General features: G+C 36.4%; 3 protein-coding genes and 1 long non-coding RNA gene across 5 annotated transcripts in view; 1 reads left to right on the forward strand and 3 right to left on the reverse strand.

Moving 5' to 3' along the window:
- Positions 1-690, reverse strand: part of LOC107227096 (maternal protein pumilio) — a 107,364-nt gene extending 106,674 nt beyond the window's left edge. Inside the window, exon 1 of the mRNA XM_046738864.1 lies at positions 601-690. Coding sequence (XP_046594820.1) covers positions 601-690 — 90 coding nt within the window. The remainder of the gene's footprint in view (positions 1-600) is intronic.
- Positions 126-2,570, forward strand: LOC124294214. Its single transcript, XR_006904160.1, has 3 exons — positions 126-359; positions 464-1,500; positions 1,821-2,570. It is a non-coding gene; the product is annotated as an uncharacterized LOC124294214 (long non-coding RNA).
- On the reverse strand, positions 684-13,082 carry LOC107227087 (transcription factor E2F2). The gene is made up of 8 exons (XM_015668129.2): positions 12,598-13,082; positions 11,830-11,925; positions 11,221-11,384; positions 8,290-8,428; positions 7,675-7,888; positions 7,275-7,548; positions 6,764-7,109; positions 684-4,367 (listed from the first exon to the last, which is right to left on the reverse strand). The coding sequence occupies exons 2-8, from the start codon at positions 11,906-11,908 to the stop codon at positions 4,243-4,245; spliced, it is 1,341 nt and encodes a 446-aa protein (XP_015523615.1). The 5' UTR covers positions 11,909-11,925; positions 12,598-13,082; the 3' UTR covers positions 684-4,242.
- A 1,196-nt stretch (positions 13,083-14,278) lies between these two features.
- LOC107227090 (protein archease-like) lies at positions 14,279-16,835 on the reverse strand. Of its 2 annotated transcripts, XM_015668132.2 has the most exons (4): positions 16,681-16,818; positions 16,240-16,264; positions 15,598-15,802; positions 14,279-14,986 (listed from the first exon to the last, which is right to left on the reverse strand). In XM_015668132.2, the coding sequence occupies exons 1-4, from the start codon at positions 16,730-16,732 to the stop codon at positions 14,801-14,803; spliced, it is 468 nt and encodes a 155-aa protein (XP_015523618.1). In that variant the 5' UTR covers positions 16,733-16,818; the 3' UTR covers positions 14,279-14,800. The 2 variants fall into 2 exon arrangements, with proteins under 2 accessions (XP_015523618.1, XP_046593206.1); XM_046737250.1 differs by lacking the exon at positions 16,240-16,264 and having other exon boundaries at positions 16,681-16,835.
- Positions 16,836-18,797: the final 1,962 nt, after the last annotated feature.

An 18,797-nucleotide genomic window follows, 5' to 3' on the forward strand; every position in this document is an offset into this window, starting at 1 on the left:
GTACAAAACCGGTTCAGGAAAGAAAAAAAAAAACAACAATTCACATCTTTCAACCTGGTTTACAGACTTGATCAAGGTGAACGCTGAGCACTGTATCTGAAATCAAACAATTTTTTCAGTTTCAAAATCCGTCACAGTAAACCAGTTTGTCAACCGAACGATGGATTAAAAATGGCGTTTTATTCCAGTAAACTAACAACAACAGACAATTTCATTTTCCCGACAGTAAAAATTAGACCCAGAAGTATCATGGAATAAAAATTCTGGCACCCATATCCACATTTCTCTATTTTCTGATACCTTGCCACAAGCGTGACAGCAGTAACAAGTTTATAAAAATTGCACGTCAAGAAATGACGGTTTGTAATAGCCTTGCTTAACAATCTAGACACCGAATTTTTAGATTTTTTATTCAGACACACTTTCATTCCTAATTCCTTTCACAGAGATTACTTAATTTTAGGTATAATTAATGTTACCGTTTGTTGACTTCTGTTGTCGAAACACTACAATGAGGGGAATGCGACTTTGCAACAAGCCTTGCAAACTACAGGGCTTTAGTCTAATGATATTCAAAATTGAGGTTTTCTTTCAATTTACCTGTGCGTATTCACAATGAGAAACTGATTGTGTGATGGGCGAGGATGAAGACATTGGGAAGTAATAAATAATCCATTCCGTTCTTTGCATCACGTTACACAAGGGTATATTTCATAACTTTCTGTACTGGTGTTCAGCAGGGTTTAGCCAAGGTGATCCAACGTTTGGCTCATCAGCCAATCGGAATAATTTGATGTATTGGTATTATGGTTATTTCCCAAACCAACCTCAAGCAGTCTGTTAAATGATTTAGGCAGCTGACATCAAGTTCATCTGCAAGAATCGTCAATCAAAAATCGTTACCTTCACCTATTACATTATCTTATTCTTCACTTTGTATCGTTAGCAATTCACACTCAATAATAACAAAATGTTCAATTGAAAATTAATCAACTAAGCATCTACAGGTATGTCCGATATTTGAACTTATAATTTGACATGAAAATTTTACCGACTTGACCTTTGAAAATATCGTTTACAAATATGTAGTTTTCTTGACGAATCGTAAATGAAACATCGGCATTATTAAAAGAACATTAATTTGAAAAATTTCGATGAGGTTCCGACTATTCAAAATCTACGAATAACTTTTTTCGTTTGCAGATTTGATTTTGCTGAGCCACATAATTCAGTGCATTTCAATTCATAACGTTTTGTTTATTGTATTTTTTTATGATAGATATGTCAGGCAACCCATAAATGGTATGGATGTATATGAAAAAACGTCAATTGTGAATTAGACGTTTCCTCGTAGCTGGGTTTCAGGTGAAAATGAAAGTATGCAGAATTGCAAATTAGTTCTCCCATATCGTCAAGCGTATTGAAAGTCTGACTGTAAAAAGTGATAATCCTATCAGTCTTCGGGCATACTCAACTAGCCTTTTCGCGATGTATACTTAGGTAAAATTATTCAACAGACTGCATAATATAAATATATATCATTACAAAATATCACTGAAGGAAAGAAATCAATATTGCAGATTGTTAACGACTTAAATCAGAAAATCGATGCAACACGACACTGTAAACTAGTTTGCAGTTTTAATGTGTGATCGATGTTGGTTGCTTTATAGTTCTCGAAATTAATTTCATCGATGTAGATAACATCTCGGTCATTCAAGGGCCAGGTCTGAGAATACCTGTTGCTTTGTAGTACTTATAAAAAAAGCATGCTCTTACTAAATATGGAAAAAATTTAACTATAATAATTCTTTCCATAGCGCTGGAGTTACAGCAGCAAGTAGCAGTATAGCGTGATACTTGACACTTTGACGGATATGGAGAGACAATGACCATCGCTACCCAATGGCTCAGCTCCATATGATGCGAAATAATTGAATTCTAACCACCTTCGGAGCAAATGGTATCACTCACCAACGTTTGAGAGGCATTGCTCTACTTTTGTCTCCTATATTAGCACCGGACTCATCAAAAATGTCCTGTATTACCCTCCATAGCATTTGATTACAGTGCAATATAATAAGTAACTATATAAACTAACATTTTTTTCAATTCAATAATTATTGTAATGATTAAAAATAACTAATTGATACATATATATGTATGTATATGTGTGTGTATATATATATATATACACATATATTGTACGTATATATATATATATATATATATTAACACATCTTATTATAACCACAATGAAGAAGTTGGCTATGGTTCTCTGTCTCTCATTTTGTTGTAGCGATCTTGGTATATAAGTATGTTAAGTATTTACAATCTGAGAAATGTCTGATAATTGTTGTGTAGGCACTATGGCTTTGGACATACGCTAAGTTTCTACGTTAGGGTACATCCGTAAGAAGCTTCTAAAAATGATGTTTCTCTATACACTCTGTGAAACATGTTTTTGTAAACAAGTTGTAGATAGAATTTCGATAATTTACTGATTAAAGAAACTTTCTTCTATTCTTTTTAAAAAGCAGCTGAAGTACGAAAGGAGCATCGAAGTGAAATGCAAACGAAAAATGTACTATTTCCGTTCGTGATTCAACCCATTGCATATTAAATTTGAGCTTACGACAATGCATAATTTTCCAGTCAATATCTCGCGTAAATCATCCCTAATTTTTTCTCGATATTGGTTCTGCTTCATGTGCACAGATGTGTTTTAGGTAATACGTTAATTGAGGAACACGACGGTTAGTCATTCACTTCTTACTTGTATTTGTGAGCTTTTCTATAAACATAGTAATCCAGATTTGTTTCATCATTTTGCCATATTGCACTCAGCATACCGATACAGAAACATCTACTTTACAAGCTTCTTATTTGGGTCCAGAATAGTACAATATCCTGGTAATATCTTAGATATAATAATATTAATAATAATAATAATAATAATAATATTAAATATGCGTTTACATGTGATAATAACCTAGGGGATTTCTTGTACGATGCACGAGTCCGTCTCCATCCATTACAGATTTAGAGTTACCTAATGGTTAACAGGTAATCTGTAGGTAGTAATACATTTACAGTGAGGATATCAATTTTTGTAGTATGTAAATCGACGTCATATCTACTCCCTTTTTTTTCTTTTAATATACAGCGGGAGGTAAATTCATTACAAGTAATCAAAATTTGAATAAGAAAAAAAAAAAAAAATTAAGATAGGTACGTTTAAATATAATTTTCCCTTTGAACAACTTTATTAGCTGCTCAACAACGAGCATGCACGAGGATAAAAACTCTGACATCCAATCTATGAACGTACTATAATACAATGTATACACAATAAACGCGTAGAGAGATAATTAATATGATAAACATTTTGCGTTCTCAACAAGAAAGCATTGAAAATAAAGTACGTACAAAACAATTACAGACTCTACACAATTGAAAAAAAAAATTCAAAAATTTAATAATATGCAGTAACATAATAAAATATAAAATGCAACGTGCTTTCATTTCTTAAATGGAACGTTGTTTTAATATTCTGTACAAAAAAAATTTCAGGTTAACTAACCGTACGATAGGAGAAAGATTTTCTGAATAGACAACTCGGGAAATTTAAATAACCGCGGGTCTTCTATTTTCATTAAATTTTTTTTTATATCGTTTGTTACAAAACCCTAATTCCGCTTTTTCATACATGTGTATTATGCATATATTATGCATATATGAATATATTTTTTTGCATTCCTCCTACTGCACTTTTCTTTCTGTAACGGAGAGCCATAGAGGTCTAATTCCACTCTTCAGATAAATTCTCACACTAAAGTAAGCCAATTGCAAATTAGTGTCTCTACTTGAATTGTTGTAATTCTACCATTATTCGATACGTTCTGATTTTCTTTTTCGTTCGTTTTCATCGGTACTGTATAACTAGCTTGGATCAGAATTTTTCCATGCAATGTTTATTACAAATAGGATTCTTCTACGATGGGTACCTAACATGCATTTTACCAAAATGTGTACGATCTATGATCTGTATAAAACCTGAGATGGTAATTTTAATTTCTAGGTATAAAGTTTTAATGCTGATTTTCGAGGTAGAGATAACTCATGATTGACCAAACGTGGAGTTAGAACCCCAGGGTTTTCAGGTACAGAGTTATATTTGTAATTCCTAAGTTTGACTCGGAGACGAACCCAGAATAAAAAACTGTAATAATAATGGTGTTCCTAGAACTGGAAATCGAAGAGATCCGCCAAGCCTTCTCCTGTATCTAACGAGAACGAGTAATCGTTCTCCGAGAGAGGTGGTTCCAACGGAAGCAGCGGTTCGTCGAAGTCTAGAATGTTCACATCTGAAACAGACAATCGGAAAATTTCAAAATATACAGTGAACCGATGAAAAACTTCTTTGCACTAGTCTTTTGAGTAAAATATTAGGACTGAAAAAATATTTCTTAACCATAACTTTGTAGTCCCAAATTAGAATACTAGCGCACATATAGGAGTAGTTGATTATTCTTAAAACCACATTTTCACCTTAACTAAGAAGTTAGCATTAAAGCAGTTTTATGTTGATAGCCACGATTGTACACAAATAATCTCGATTGCTATCATGCGCCAAGAGATAGTTTCCAAGCAGAATGCGATGGGTTCATGTAGTCACCAAATTTTTCGTGCATGTAATATTATGTTGTAATAACATTGCTAATTGTAAGGCACAAAAATCAATGGTCACAATTGCACAGTTATTATCGTACAGCCATCTTGAAGAAATTGACTTAAAACTCATTTTTTTGATGTAGCACATAAAACCACCCACGCAGTTTTAGTCTTATTTAAATTAGGTAACAAGTGCTTTCATACACTGTTCATTACTAAATATGTATATAATGTAATTTAATATAGCCATAAATGATTTCAAATTACTAAAGTACTCAGCAAATTGCTAATTTAGATTTACGAGACGGAATATATTACTAAAAATTTCAAAATAAGATCTGAGTAAATGAAAACGATGGTAAAACCTGTCTGGATAGGTTTTTCGAAGATAATCAATAAAGTGCAAGAATATTTCTAAAACATACCTTATCATATCACACAATTTGCTGCTCAAAACCGTTACCTAACTAGAACTCAGCCTGTGATGTGACTCTTTTTCAAATAACACACAAGTCACAGCCAGAGCTCCAACAGGGAGCGGCTAATCATTGGCTGTCAGTTCAACATGGTCAGCCCAGTGAAAAATATCGATAATACTAAAATAATTTCAAAGTTTCTTCTTATTTCTGCATTCTATTTTCACGAGTCATTTTCCGTACATCGATTTGTCTTTCATGTCAGCTATCTTGTTTTTGCATTTCAAATTGTCAGACTGTGCATTGCTCGATATTCAAATATCTACAAAGCCTGTAGGGTTTTACTGCATTTAAGTAAGCAGTCTTCGGAGGCCTGTCTTCTTACCTGTTATTTCACTTACAAATACGAAGAGGTATCTTTACAAGCTTTAAAACAAAATGAGCTACAATATTAAAACATTCCTAAACATGTATCTTTTGTGCAAAAACACGAGCATTAGTGATGCATAAGTACACAAGGTCAGTTATGTTTGCCACACAAAAAATTTACTGCATCACTATGAGCAAATTTTGCAGCCTTGTTCTTGATACTATTCAAGTAGGTTTAAAATTGAAAGGGCCAGTGCAAATTACTTTCGGAATAAGACCTTAGTTTTTGGTACCAATAAACAGCAATGGTACACATCCTGCTTACATCTCAAATAATACAAATACACCCAACGAATGTTTAACAACAGTGTTTATTAAAAAATAGAAAATAAATCATACAATAGTGGCAGAAAAAATAGAATAATGTGTTAATAAAATCTCATGCAGGAAATTAAGGTAAAAAAAAAACGTAGGTATATTTTATCCAGAATGGACAAGAGTTCTGAAAAAATGTGCTAAGTAGAGTGAAAGAAACGAGTAAAAGTCAATGCGGAATATAAATTCCGTTCAAGCATTCATTACCACATGCTTATCAGTTCAAGAAACTCCATAAATGCATGGAGAATGGTTGACGTTAGCAGTGCCAAGAAGAAATTAAATATCGAACGAGATAATGTATAAATAACTGAAGCTAGTTAATAAGCGCACATAAAGGCACTCACAATCTGATGTAACAAATGCGTTATTTGTTTTTTTAGGTCCTCGTTGTGAGAAAATTGTGAGAAAAAAAGGGCATGAAAACATCAAAGATCTTTTATCAGTTAGGTAAACGTCTACACGAACGTTTACAGCTACTTTTCAGATAATATTGGACCTTGAAACTATAAGTTGAATAAAAAGTATTACCTTATTGACGATTGATAGACAAATAAACTGTGCTATATGGTAAGACCTTCGTTAACTTTTGATGAAAAGAAAACAAAAAAGTATAATAAAATAATATCTTTTTGGTGGGCAAAAAAAGGAATACACAACAATGAAATATGAACTAATAAGCAACACTAAGAACATGTTAGACGTTCTAGAATATTCAGGCAAAACCTTATATCTAACAGCAGACTAGTCAAAATGGCACCTCAATTTAGAACGGATTATTCATAAATCTCTGCACCAGATGAAGTATCATTTACCAATTGGAATTTTTTCTTTCACAATTGGGTGACACATACGAAAAGTATGCATATGAAGTTATGCGCAACAAAGGCAGAAATGTGTCGGAGCAAGCGGGGTATGAAATATCATACCTGGTGCGACGTTTTGGTCTTCTGTTTGCAGTTGGAATCTGCCACCACCCATTGGCCCGAAATCATCCGACTCGCACAGGAGCGCATCTCTGAGGCCTGTGGAAGTGGTAGGCGTGGGAGAGGGAGGATTCGTGACTGTGCTGGTTCTACTGGTGGTCGAGGGTGTAGATTCAATCTGGGTTTCACCCCCGTTGACGAGAAGTTCAGGAGGTAGAGGAGGCATTTCAATTTTTGGTCGAGGATTCGTCATTGGACTTCTAGGACTATTTGACACCTTCAATCCTGGGTCATCCGGGCACAAGAATACTTCGATTTCACCATGTGAAGATCTCATGTACATTTGCAGCTGAAACAGAGAAATTTTCAAAGCCGTTCTATTAGCATTTCAACAAATACATCGTCATTACTATTCCATAAAAATATTGAAAACGAAATCACGGTAAAACACTTTTGGAGCCCGAATGCAAAACACATTTCGTTCAGATTTAAACATGCGTAATGAGAAAATCACCCTTGGTTCCCCGAACGGACTGATGGGCTGGGGTACATGGAGGGTAGCCTCTGGTGGTGCCTTTACTGCCATTATAGCTTGTTCTCGGTAAGCAGTTACTGAACGTAAGTCGTGGTAAGTTACATACGCATAGTGCCTGTCGGCACACAGTTCGCGCAAATTCTTTTCAGCCCCATGTATCAGTCGGTCTAATGTGTTTTCTTTAGCTTCCAAATCAGCTACTTCTCTCCTTAAATCAACAACGTCAAGCTGCTCGCCAGGTAGTTGACCACCCCTGAAAATTTGAGAAATATAATATAAATTCAAGGTTGTGAATATAGCAAGAAAATATCTGATTTTAAATCAACTAAAAATTACGAAACTTTCGAGAAAGGTTGAGTTTTTCGTGTTTAAGACTTACTTCCATTGTATGTTGTTTTTGCTCTTTTTCTCAAGTATCCCAATTCCTTCAAGTACATTCGTTATGTCGTATATGCGCCGCTTTTGAACTTCCAATTTTTCGGAAGCCACATTCAAGTCCACAACTCCGTCGCGACTGTTCTCGACCAAATGTATAAATTTTTTGGTTAACAAGCTTAAAGACGTATCATATCTTGTCCGTTCAACAGTCTTATCTGTGAAAGATAAATAATTGAATTATGTTAATTGCAATGTTCAAAACAATGAGATTTTACAACAATTACCATAAATTTGGAACATGTGAATCATAGCACTAGAAATAAACAAGTAGTCATATAACCTATTTCTATGTCGCGCAGAATTTTACGTATATTTCCTAGCCATTTTTTCAAGAAAATAGACCATTGTCGTACGAAAGTTTTCATATTTGAATTAAATTAAATAATTCCGCCAATTAATGTTTGTAAATCACACATTTTTTTTTTCATTAAAACTAATCGAAGTAGCTAATCTTCTATAGAAAATAATGACATTTTTCAGATGTAAAAAACAGACAAAAAGAAAGTAAAGTTTATAACTTACAGTAATATCAATTAGGAAAGAAAGAATCACTCACTTTTAGTCGGTGTATGTCCAGTTAAAGAATTGGATCCAGATCGTCTGCGCTTTCCTCGTGGAGCCTTAAATCCAGACTGACTTGTGCCTGTGGAACCGACTTCCAAGTTCAGTCTTCTTTTTACAGCCTGAACTGAAATCTGTCAAGATAATGACTCAGTTATTTTCACGTGACTATCTCGTATGAAGTTTTGGTAATAAGACTTCAAGACTTAGTAGCGGTTACTAAAACAGGTAAATGTAAGCACATGTAACCATACATTTACACATTACAATTTTAGCTGGTAAATATTACATTTTATAAAAATTGTATAATTTACAATTAATTTTAGTGCAAATTATGACCTAAGTTCTTCAGTATTATGCTAATAGCGTCAACTTCTTGTTTTGTATTTTAACATTCGCCAGCTCCAGAGTTACTGAATATATGCCATGGAAATGCTGAGAATATAATAAGAATAATTGTCTTTATCGTTTCAGTAAGATGTTACAATTTTCTTCTCATTACTCGCATACAAAGTTTGGGGCTTATCAGCGTTTAAAAAAATTAAACTCAACAATTAGACTTATAACACAAATTATGTTATGTTACCATATTTAAGCAGAAAGTTTCTCGACTTTTCAGAATTTCTCTGATTTTTTATGAATAAACCCCTAAGATATATGCAAATTTACCTCTAACATTAAGTCTATTTTTTAAGAACATATGATGTGCAAGAACAGGTCCATCATTATGGTAAATCGACTGGGATTTTCTATGAAAACAAATATTTGTGTTCATTCTATTTCCATGAACATTTTTCAATTATTCAATTCTGATATTATGCCTGTGCTATTTAGTTAGGACAAAATTTGTGATCAACGCTAGATAATAAATCATAAAATCTAACTCATTGTAAGTTTTGTCTGCTATTACTCCAAAATGGATGAATTTGAGTTGAAGGGTGCAAAAAATCTATCAATTGAACCTAGAAATTAGGACACTTCTTTTTTTATTGTACCCAAGCCTCACTAATCCCCAGCAAAATTTCTACATTCAATGATCGCAGGTTTCTCAATGTTTTATTACAATTAGAGATGATTTGGTTGTGCCTTGTTAAAAATTCTCTAAATTTTTCCGAGTGTCTAGATCACAGATTTGTGATTTGCAAGTTATCACAACATTTAATCACTATAAAGTCGTCATAAATTACATATCCATCCTCCAACAGAACTTATACCCGATGATGATGTAATAATGACTAAAGAATATAATTATAAAAAAAAAAAGAGAAAACAAACAATAAACAACTAGTATATTTTTATGCTGGTTTTGTATTTATCAAAAAAACAATATCTATCGATCTGATTGTGAGTTCTACTGAAGTCAATTTGCAAAGAAAAAAGAATAATGATAGAGTTTATGAATTCATTAATACTTTGTGCGAATTCTGAAGATTAAATAAAATTTTGAGACTTGTCCCAGTTTATCCAAGTGTGTAACATCCTTGGTCTAGCAACTGTCATTGGCCTTTACTTCGGGTCCGTGGACAAATTTTACCTCATGTCCTTCTAATTACAGGATTAAAAAAATTGTTGCACATCGAGTATTGAAGCCATGGCATAGCTGTGCTATGTTGTAAACGATATTGCTTCCTCTGCAGAACTCTGATATTTTAGCTCCTGGAAGGCCAACCAAAGCAACTATCATGCGATATGTTAAACTTCTTTAACGATTGGCTCAGGTTGACAAAAGTTAGCTTGCTTAGTGCTACACTGCTGCCAAGAGTGACCCAACCCAGGCAAAGTGAATTCTCAATCATGATGCTACCGCAAGAATATGAAAAGCATGGAGAATATAATTGGGTCACATAACTGTTGATTGAAAAAAATTCTATTCAATATTACAGAGTAGTAAGAAATTTTGAAAGTCTCCATTGTTCAACCCCGTGATTGAATGACAATTATAACGTTACCAGTTACGAATTAATATTATCAGTATAACAACAATACAAATTGAATATTCATGGGTAATTGCAAAGTTGTGATATAAATAAATAATGCTGATATTTTCAGTTGTTTAAAGCCTGGCATGGCAAATGTGACAAAATGGCAGATAAGGCAAGAGTATTGAAAGCAGGAAAAACATAGAATGTGAAATCATTAGTGTATTGTGTGAAACGATTTAAAAACTGCAGCAGCAGTTAGTGCCCGAGCAACACCAGGTTTGGCCGATTTATACTTGCATGAAAATAGAAAAATTTCCATACCAATGTTCCCCTACATGAAGAAGAACACTCCAGAGTTTTTTACTCACCAAACATCAAAAATAAACATCTTGTTGTTTTCACAGACTGGCTTTTATATACAGTAAATTATAAACTCACTTTGCGTGAGAATACATCCAAATGTAAAACGAGACAGAACCAGAAAAGACGCAACGTGAGTTTGGCAAGATTATAAGGATAAATTTTCCCAACATTTTAAACATGTTACTCATTTTCCTGAATTCTAAAAATTTAGATGCGATGAAATGAAACCTCAAAGTTGCAACAAGTTTTCGGACTGTTGGAGTACACTTTGCTGACGTGGCAATATATTATTATTAACATATTGCAACCATTTTTAAGGAAAATAAGCAATGTTTAGACAGAGGACGTTCCACTCTGCTCAAAAACTATTTGAGAAGAGTAACGTGAAATATTAAATCAGTGGAATTAAAACATTTAAAACTTCTAACGATAGCATTTTCAGTCCAGGTTTTAACTCAAATCTTACGAACTACTCTGGTTGAAAAATCTGAAGGTTGTTATAATTACTATTCAGGATTTGTCATCCTTGATCGGCGATTAAAGACTTGATGTAAGATTCAGGTATTCATGAACGAAGAGCAAAGTTGTTGGAGATAATTTTAGACACGATGAATAGAAATGCATCTTGATTATCACGTTACCTCTGCACGTGGAGGTGGCTGTGGAGGTCTTCTCGATATTTGATAACTAGGTGTCTGACCATATTGATGATCCTGTAGATGGGGACTCGGTGTTTCCTCAGCTATCCTCTGAGTTTGTACTTCGTCTATGGAGCCCTCGTCAATGAAAAGTGGCTCTGACTTCACTGAGTATCACAAGGAAAATTCACTGGACTTAAATTAAAAATTACAAATAACATCTAGCAGGGATATTTTTGAAGTAACCATTGAACCTTGAATAGAATATGAACAAAAAATTTATCACTGAAAGTCAAATCCTGACTTAGTGATTAATAGTTCAAAAACGAACAGAGATTCACAAAAATAAAATATTGAACCTCTCAAGATAGATTGTTTCAGTAAACTGAAATATATACCATTGGTAAAAAAAAAGAGCCACAGGACCCTCGAAACTTGAGAGTCTCTTCCAGCTGTTATAAATTTTGGTCAATCTTCAGTTTTGGCTACAATTTATTATCGGCATGAATTTGTACCGAGTATGGAATACAGCAGGGTCCTGTTCTTTAAGTGAGTAATGCCTAGGAAGTACGAAGGTGCAGGAATATAGATCAAAGTACTCGAGGTGCTTACCTAGCTTGGTGTGGGCCATATCGGGTGTGACAGACCCAGCTGGGTCTTCGAGGACCACTTGTCTCCTAGCACGAGGCATTGTAAAAATTTCTGCCGCTGTGTTAACGAGAAAGACGAATAAATATCTGATATCGTAAGATTACATGTATTCGAGGATCAAGGGACTGCAAGTAAAAGTACCATACCCAACGTATCTAGATAAAGAATGAACTGAGATTGGCAATTGTTTTGCCAAACGAAAATTGCGCGTGGATTTAGCCGGTTTTATGCTGCCCTGTTTTCGGTACGTAAGAATGTAATAATTTGAAGTGTTAAAAAAAAAAAATTAATGATAATAACGCATAACTGTAACACATTACATCCCGATATAATTGGGTGTTACCCTCGCGAAATGATTTTATTTCGTTGAGACGATGGTTAACGGTCAAAGGGAAGGGCGTGAATTTCGGAAGTTTAAGGAGCCTGTGAAATGTATGGAATTCCTCAAATTTCACCCGTAATGATCACAGGACTTTCCGGCGACACGTATTAAAGGGCGGCTGCCCGTGGAATATTATTCTGTTTTCTTTGCTCTCTCCCTCATGTTCCATCCAAACATATTTCTAGGCTTAATCCGAACGTTTGATAACTAGTTTTCTTTCGGCTAGTCACCTCGTTGTGCTATCTATTGTTTTAAGATGACTCGACCTGCCTACGACAAATGTTAATCCACGCTCCGAAAAGGGATATACGTGCGACGAGGTGCTCGGTGTGAAGATTTTTACTTACTTGGGATTCAGAGACGTGTGTATATATTTTGAGGGGAATCGTCTTCTTTCCGCTTCCGAACGTGACAGTATTAACGACCTTTTGAAATATTCATTTTCATACAACGTGGCGTTTGGCGTACGTTTAATAAATGAAAATCGAAAAATAACGATACGCTTTAATGCTCGAAGGATATCTAAAGTCGTACGGGCTCGCAGCCAGGCTCTCTGTCTCTACCGCATTCGAGTGGTATCCATTTTCTCCTAAGCACACGGCCCTTGATTTATCCCTGTAACTTTTCAACGCGTTGCTGGATCTCGGGTAAAAAAATATTGGGAGCCGCGGGATAAAATGAGCTTTAATACGAGCCTACGAGTATCATATTTACTCCACCGGATGGCAAGGAAATAATTATTCTTCTTATTCGCACACGAGGCCGGCTCGTGAGCTGGGTCGCGCTGGCAACTGGCTAAGCTAGGAAACTAGACGGACGCGTGTGTGTGTGTCGGCAAGGGCCATCTGCTGGCCGAGGAGAAAGCGAATGCGCGCCAAAACACCAACTCGTATTTCCCGCAATATTTGCTGCCAACACCCCTTGACAATTTCCCTTGATATCGGGTTCCTGATTGTCAATAAAAACTCTGGAGGAAGGCTAACTCGAACAATTTTACCGTCACTGCAATTATCACTTCCGAAGGCGTTTCCATTTGGACCGGTCACCCCCTTTTTAAGGGTTAACCGGTAAGCTATTTATATGTTGTCACGTTAGGTTGGCAATCGATTCCCCCCCATAGAGATATGCAACGCACGGGCAAGAGAGAGATGGAAAAAGAACAAGAGAAAAGAAAAAAACGAGACGTAGAAAAAAAAAAAAAAACGAACGGAACAAAAATGAATGACAAGAAACAAACAGAGTCGAACGCTTCTACAAAATTATGTAATTTCAAGCCACCAGTGGGAACGATCCTACTACAGTTTCTGAGGGCTCTTAAGACGACGCACAGAGGGACGCATTCGGACTCAGTCCCTTTGCCCAACTACCAAGCAGCATACGACTGCTTCTTCCGAGGGTAGGGATGGTGTAACGTCAGGACCGTCGGCTATCGTGCTATTTTTAAGCGTCTTCATGGGGCTCCGAAGAAAATAAAGTACATCTACGACCTAGTTGTTGCGTTCTTTACATATTCCTTTTAAATCCGCGACTCGGTTTCGCATATTTGTACAAATCGGTGACGTTGCTAGTGCAAGTATAGCTGGCTCATTGACCAATTAACATACAGATTAAATTCCCGCGCGATACTTGCGTACGTGTTGGTAAATTCACAATACATACAGAGAGTATGAAATTACCAGTCAACGTACATTCGAAACAAATGCCACGCGTCCAATTAACGGCGTATTTCCGCATATATTAGAGACTTTGTACATTCGATCATTCCACTACTGAAACATAACAGCCGGCGAATGAATACGCATCTAAGCACTAGGTTAATCTTGAACGCACGTGCACTGCATGATTGCATTATTGCACCAATAATGTATTTTAAGAGCAGATGCGCCTATGTGACTCTTTAATGTGACTGTAATCGCAGCACGTTATAATGAATTACTAGCGGTTACATCACTTACAATTATTATCAAGAGCACGAGGGACTTGGCAAATCATTGGGATTTACCATTTCAGAATTGGGTTAAAGTTCAGTTATTATAAACCGTGAGATATATTATTGTATTCGTATACAAAAAAGTACAAACAGTTATGTCATTTCATGTCACGAACAGATTTTTACGAATATTTTCGATGAAAATAGTATTAACATTTGTTCCTTAGGTCATATCGATTTAGTAACGCCACGTCTAATTATAAATACAAATGAATAAACCTCATTATTTGATCCTTAAAATTTCGATGAAGAGGATCTAGTAAAAAAAGTATACGAATCGACGGAACGTCTTCTATCGGAAGAAACAGAAGCGGGAAGGAGAAATAAAAGTGAGAGGGCGGAGGTCCACGCGTACGTTGACACGGCCCTGCGCTCCGAGGCTAAGAAGGGGGCCCGGTGTTTCTTTCGTAACGTATTTATTCGAACCCTACGATCTACAAAAGGCCTGAGGAGGAGAGGTAACTATCCCTCCCTCGAAATTAAAGTGTTTCCCAAGCCAAGGGTCCGAATGGCTCAACCACGCGAGGCGTCGGGAAACTTGCTCGGGTTACTACAGCGGATTAAATATCGATGATCACGAATACTTCTGGTCTCTCGGCGTCCGGCCGATCGAGTATTTGCATTGCTGAGTAGGTGATAGCCTTTACTTCTGTACCCTGAGGATGCTTTCCCAGCGTGAATTCTTCTCCTATTGCCGTTGCCTTGATCTTGAAGTTCTCTTGATCCATTTCAGTGATCTTGACTTTCTGCCGACAAGAAAAAAAATTCTTGTTCTTATTGTTATTATTATCAAATTTATCTCCTAATCGTAGCTCCTTTCATCGGTGAATATTTGAAAAAAATTGCTGATTGAATATTATATGTATTTTTTTTTTACAAACGTATCTACGTCCATGTTACCCAAGAGACAGATTACAATCTTGACGAATGTAGGTAGTTGTGAATGTAAACTATCTACCGTGGCGAGTCTCAACGTACCTACTAGGCGTCATGTGCAACGTAAAGTGGAGACACATGTTGTACATTTTCAAGTATACTCAAATAACGGCCGGAATGGACTGTGTACAGGGTGTGTCATTGTTCCCTTCCGGTAATACTGCACCGCGTACACATGTTTAGGTATACTTTTGGTGTACGTGTATATTAGGATAGATATATTTATTTTTAACCAAAAAACCGTGCAAAGTAATATCGATTTTGAATCTCGGCATCATTTCTTCCGTCCATTTATATACAAGCGTGGAATCTTTTCCGTTTCGAACAACAATTGTGCGTTTGAAGGTTAGCGAGATATTTGGACGTTCCAAGAACGGCGGTTAGCGACTAAATTCCGGGTAAACAAAATAAACGCACACACTTTGGGAATGATGAAACGCTCTGCACTGAACATAAAAAGCAGTTCATCCAAGAAATGAAATAGCAGGCTGTGGAGGTCGTCTCCCTCGGCTTCCACGTGGTGCACCTCCGTCATTTCTACTCGGTCCAAATCCGTCATGTAACCGAACATGGCCATAGCGCATTGTTCAAATGCCTCCTGCAAACTCTCTCCCCACGCATGCAATCTATAAAATATTAAATTCTTTCTATACTCTAACCTCCTGGGTATTCTTTACAGGTTTTACGCGCATATCTATGCATCATGTACGTCTATGTGCTACAAAATTACCAGAAGTTGTCGCAAAATTTGATGATCGTATCGTTCGTTTGGTTATTCCCAGCAAATTATTTTATCCCGTTATTCGTACTTTTATTTTAATTTTTTTTTTTTTCATCTTCTCAAAACGACCAATTGGGTATACGGAATAATACGAGTATATAGATCGCATTCTATTTCGAATTTTATTTTTTTCGATGACGTAGTGTTGTTACAATGTCGTTTTAACACAAAGTCAAACGTATAAATGGCAGAGAACTATCAGAACAGAATATACCTACTCGGGATTTTTGTACATAGATATGCATACGCGCGGTGATCAATTTTTATTTTTCAACAACTTACTGCACATCAGCCGTGTGGTCCAAATCTGTAACAAAATTTGGAAAATATTGTTTCATAACAGTGATTGCCATGCTCCTAAAATGCGGTAACTTTTCCCTTTTTTTTTTCTTATCTCGCGTAATAGGCGAAAATAATTGCGTGATCGAGATAAGATCGTCCATAATAATTCAAATTTTTAACGGTAGTAAATCTGTGGTTCGTTTTTTCGTAATAATGGTCGGAGAATGAAAATTTTATGCGAAAATATGGGTTTCTGGTAAGTTTTTAGAAACCCGTTCGTTTTCCCGCCAAATCTTGCGTTCGGGTCGGCTGATGTACACTGTGTGCATGTATATATGAGCTCACGCTTGCCGGCCTGATCCGGCGTACAATAATTGTGAAATTACGGGTTGTTGACATGACGTAAAGGAATATGAAAAAGCGTTATACTAATATTCTTACATTCGTATTTGATTGGCGGAATCGCTAGGTCTTCTGCTGATAAATCTTCCATCGTAGCTCTCACAGCTGATTACCCACGTGAAGACGCTAATCAGCTGTTCCTCCGTCTGTTTGCCTGACAGACCAGAGTGGCGAGTCATCAATGGTTATCCAGTTTGAAAATATGAAGTCTCAGGATCAGAGGACGCCACCGTACAGCATCCGTTGGATGCTTGGAGTATTGTTGTGCGGTGCGTGGCAGCACCAAGCGGCACAAATCATCATACCGACGTCTAAACCTCACAACTAACTTCTCATCGTTGCCGTAGTACCATCACACTGCATGGTTGAACCGCGGGCTAATTCGAATTCACACTAAAAGTATGTGGCATAGATTTGGTAAAAAAACTTATTTCACGATATTCGAACTAGGAAATATAATTTATTCAACGCTCTGCTGTAACGAGGATGTTAAAAAATTCTATGTACAAGTTTGAACTTTCGCAAGAAAAATATTCATCATTGTTTTGAAATTGAATTTGTAAAAATTCTGAATGACTTTGAAGGCTGCCGTTACAGTCTCTATATAATCAAAGAATTTACAGGGTTATTTATTCGTTGCTGAACACCAGTGCTATACCAATGTAGAAATGAATATATTCGTGGAGTTTAGATCCTAAGCGCGTTTCAGGATTGGCTGGCGCGCTGTTACGTGTTTCGAACCAGAGCCACACATCGACCGTTGAGTTCCCTAGCTGGCCGGTTATTGGGTGTATTTTATTTGCCACCTTTCGAAGACGAAAGAACTGAGAAACTCACATGATTAGTTAATATTTGAAAATCAGCCAATCAGCAGCTTTCGTTTCCGAATGATGGTCAATGAATCGCTCCCCAACTCACAGCATTGTCGCAGCAGCTATTTCCGTACGCTAGGGAACACAATGATCAACGTGTGTTCAGTGTGGATCTGGTCCGAACCACGTGATACCTGCGCCAACCAATCTTGGGATGCGCTAACGATCTAAACTGCCACGAATCTCTAACTATTTCCACATTGACATATCGCTGGTATTCAGCAAGGAATAAAGGACTCTGTATGAGTGATAACTTTTAATTAACAGTGATAACACTGCTTTCAGTCGTTGTTCTGACGTCTACTTGCTCCAATTCTACGGACATTTTGAGATCCTCGAGTTCGACCTCCGCATGTCTTTTCTTCATTTTAAAGACTCTGGCAAGTTCAGGAAAAGTCTCAAGCGTTTTCAACCGCCTGCACTAAGTATGATTTTCCCAGTTGTCAACAAAAAGCAAATGCTAAGTCCCAGGAATGACGTACTCCATGCGTACCCAGTGTAGTTAGTTGAAGACCCTGTTATAAATTCTGAATACTTTTCGTTACATTCGTTCGGTTATTTTCTACGAAATTGGGGCATTTTACGAGATTTCATAGACAGATCATTTAAAAATCACATATTAAATGATTCTAATGTATTAGAAACAAAATGTTTACTAACAAATATTTGTTTGAACGGCATGGCCTGTACATAAGTGATTGTACCGAGCCGTTAAATACAAATATCGAAATGCAGCATTGACGGAACATTGCCCAATAAGACAGCCAGCCATGGATATGTTTTCAAAGGTAGCAATGCCGTTTTTATACGAATCTTTAGTCGCTGAACAGCCTTTTAAAACTTTCTTCTTCTTCCTTTGTGGCTATATTCCGTTAGAGTAAGTCCCAATTGTGTAAGCTAATACAGCGACCAATAAGGTTCAGGTAGTGACTTTATTTCCTTATAATCCACTGCGTGCGCAACAAAATACTGTAGATTAAGATTAGGGGTAGTTCAAGGTCATGCCAAAGCGGCACGCTCGAGATGGGCTTGTGTGCGTTGAATTCCAGTAGGGTATATTTCAGTGTGTATAGTTGGACCATTCGGATTAGTCATAGTCGAACTCGGTAACCGGAATTGGATCTACTTTTTTTGCGAGTTGGAATTAAGAGTTCGATCTCCTCTCTAATATCACTTTTTGTAAGAATGGGCAAAAATAATTGATTTACGTTTAAATCGATTATTGCTTAAGCTAAGACTCCATGTATGTGTTGAGCTCCGGCAAATGCTGCGGTGACCAATCAG

This window comes from Neodiprion lecontei, chromosome 4, assembly GCF_021901455.1.
Source record: "Neodiprion lecontei isolate iyNeoLeco1 chromosome 4, iyNeoLeco1.1, whole genome shotgun sequence".
In the NCBI taxonomy this organism is placed as follows: Eukaryota; Metazoa; Arthropoda; class Insecta; order Hymenoptera; family Diprionidae; genus Neodiprion; species Neodiprion lecontei.

Bases quoted from the DNA above. Each gene is read 5' to 3' on its own strand.
- LOC107227087 (XM_015668129.2), bottom strand. From the start codon at position 11,908: ATGCCTCGTGCTAGGAGACAAGTGGTCCTCGAAGACCCAGCTGGGTCT. The intron at 11,385-11,829 runs GTAAGCACCTCG...TGTGATACTCAG, and splicing joins TATGGCCCACACCAAGCTAG to TGAAGTCAGAGCCACTTTTC. The intron at 7,889-8,289 runs GTGAGTGATTCT...TATCTTTCACAG, and splicing joins TGGACATACACCGACTAAAA to ATAAGACTGTTGAACGGACA.
- LOC107227090 (XM_046737250.1), bottom strand. From the start codon at position 16,820: ATGACTCGCCACTCTGGTCTGTCAGGCAAACAGACGGAGGAACAGCTG. The intron at 15,803-16,680 runs GTAAGAATATTA...AATATTTTATAG, and splicing joins TCCGCCAATCAAATACGAAT to ATTGCATGCGTGGGGAGAGA. The intron at 14,987-15,597 runs GTGTGTGCGTTT...TCTTGTCGGCAG, and splicing joins AGCGTTTCATCATTCCCAAA to AAAGTCAAGATCACTGAAAT.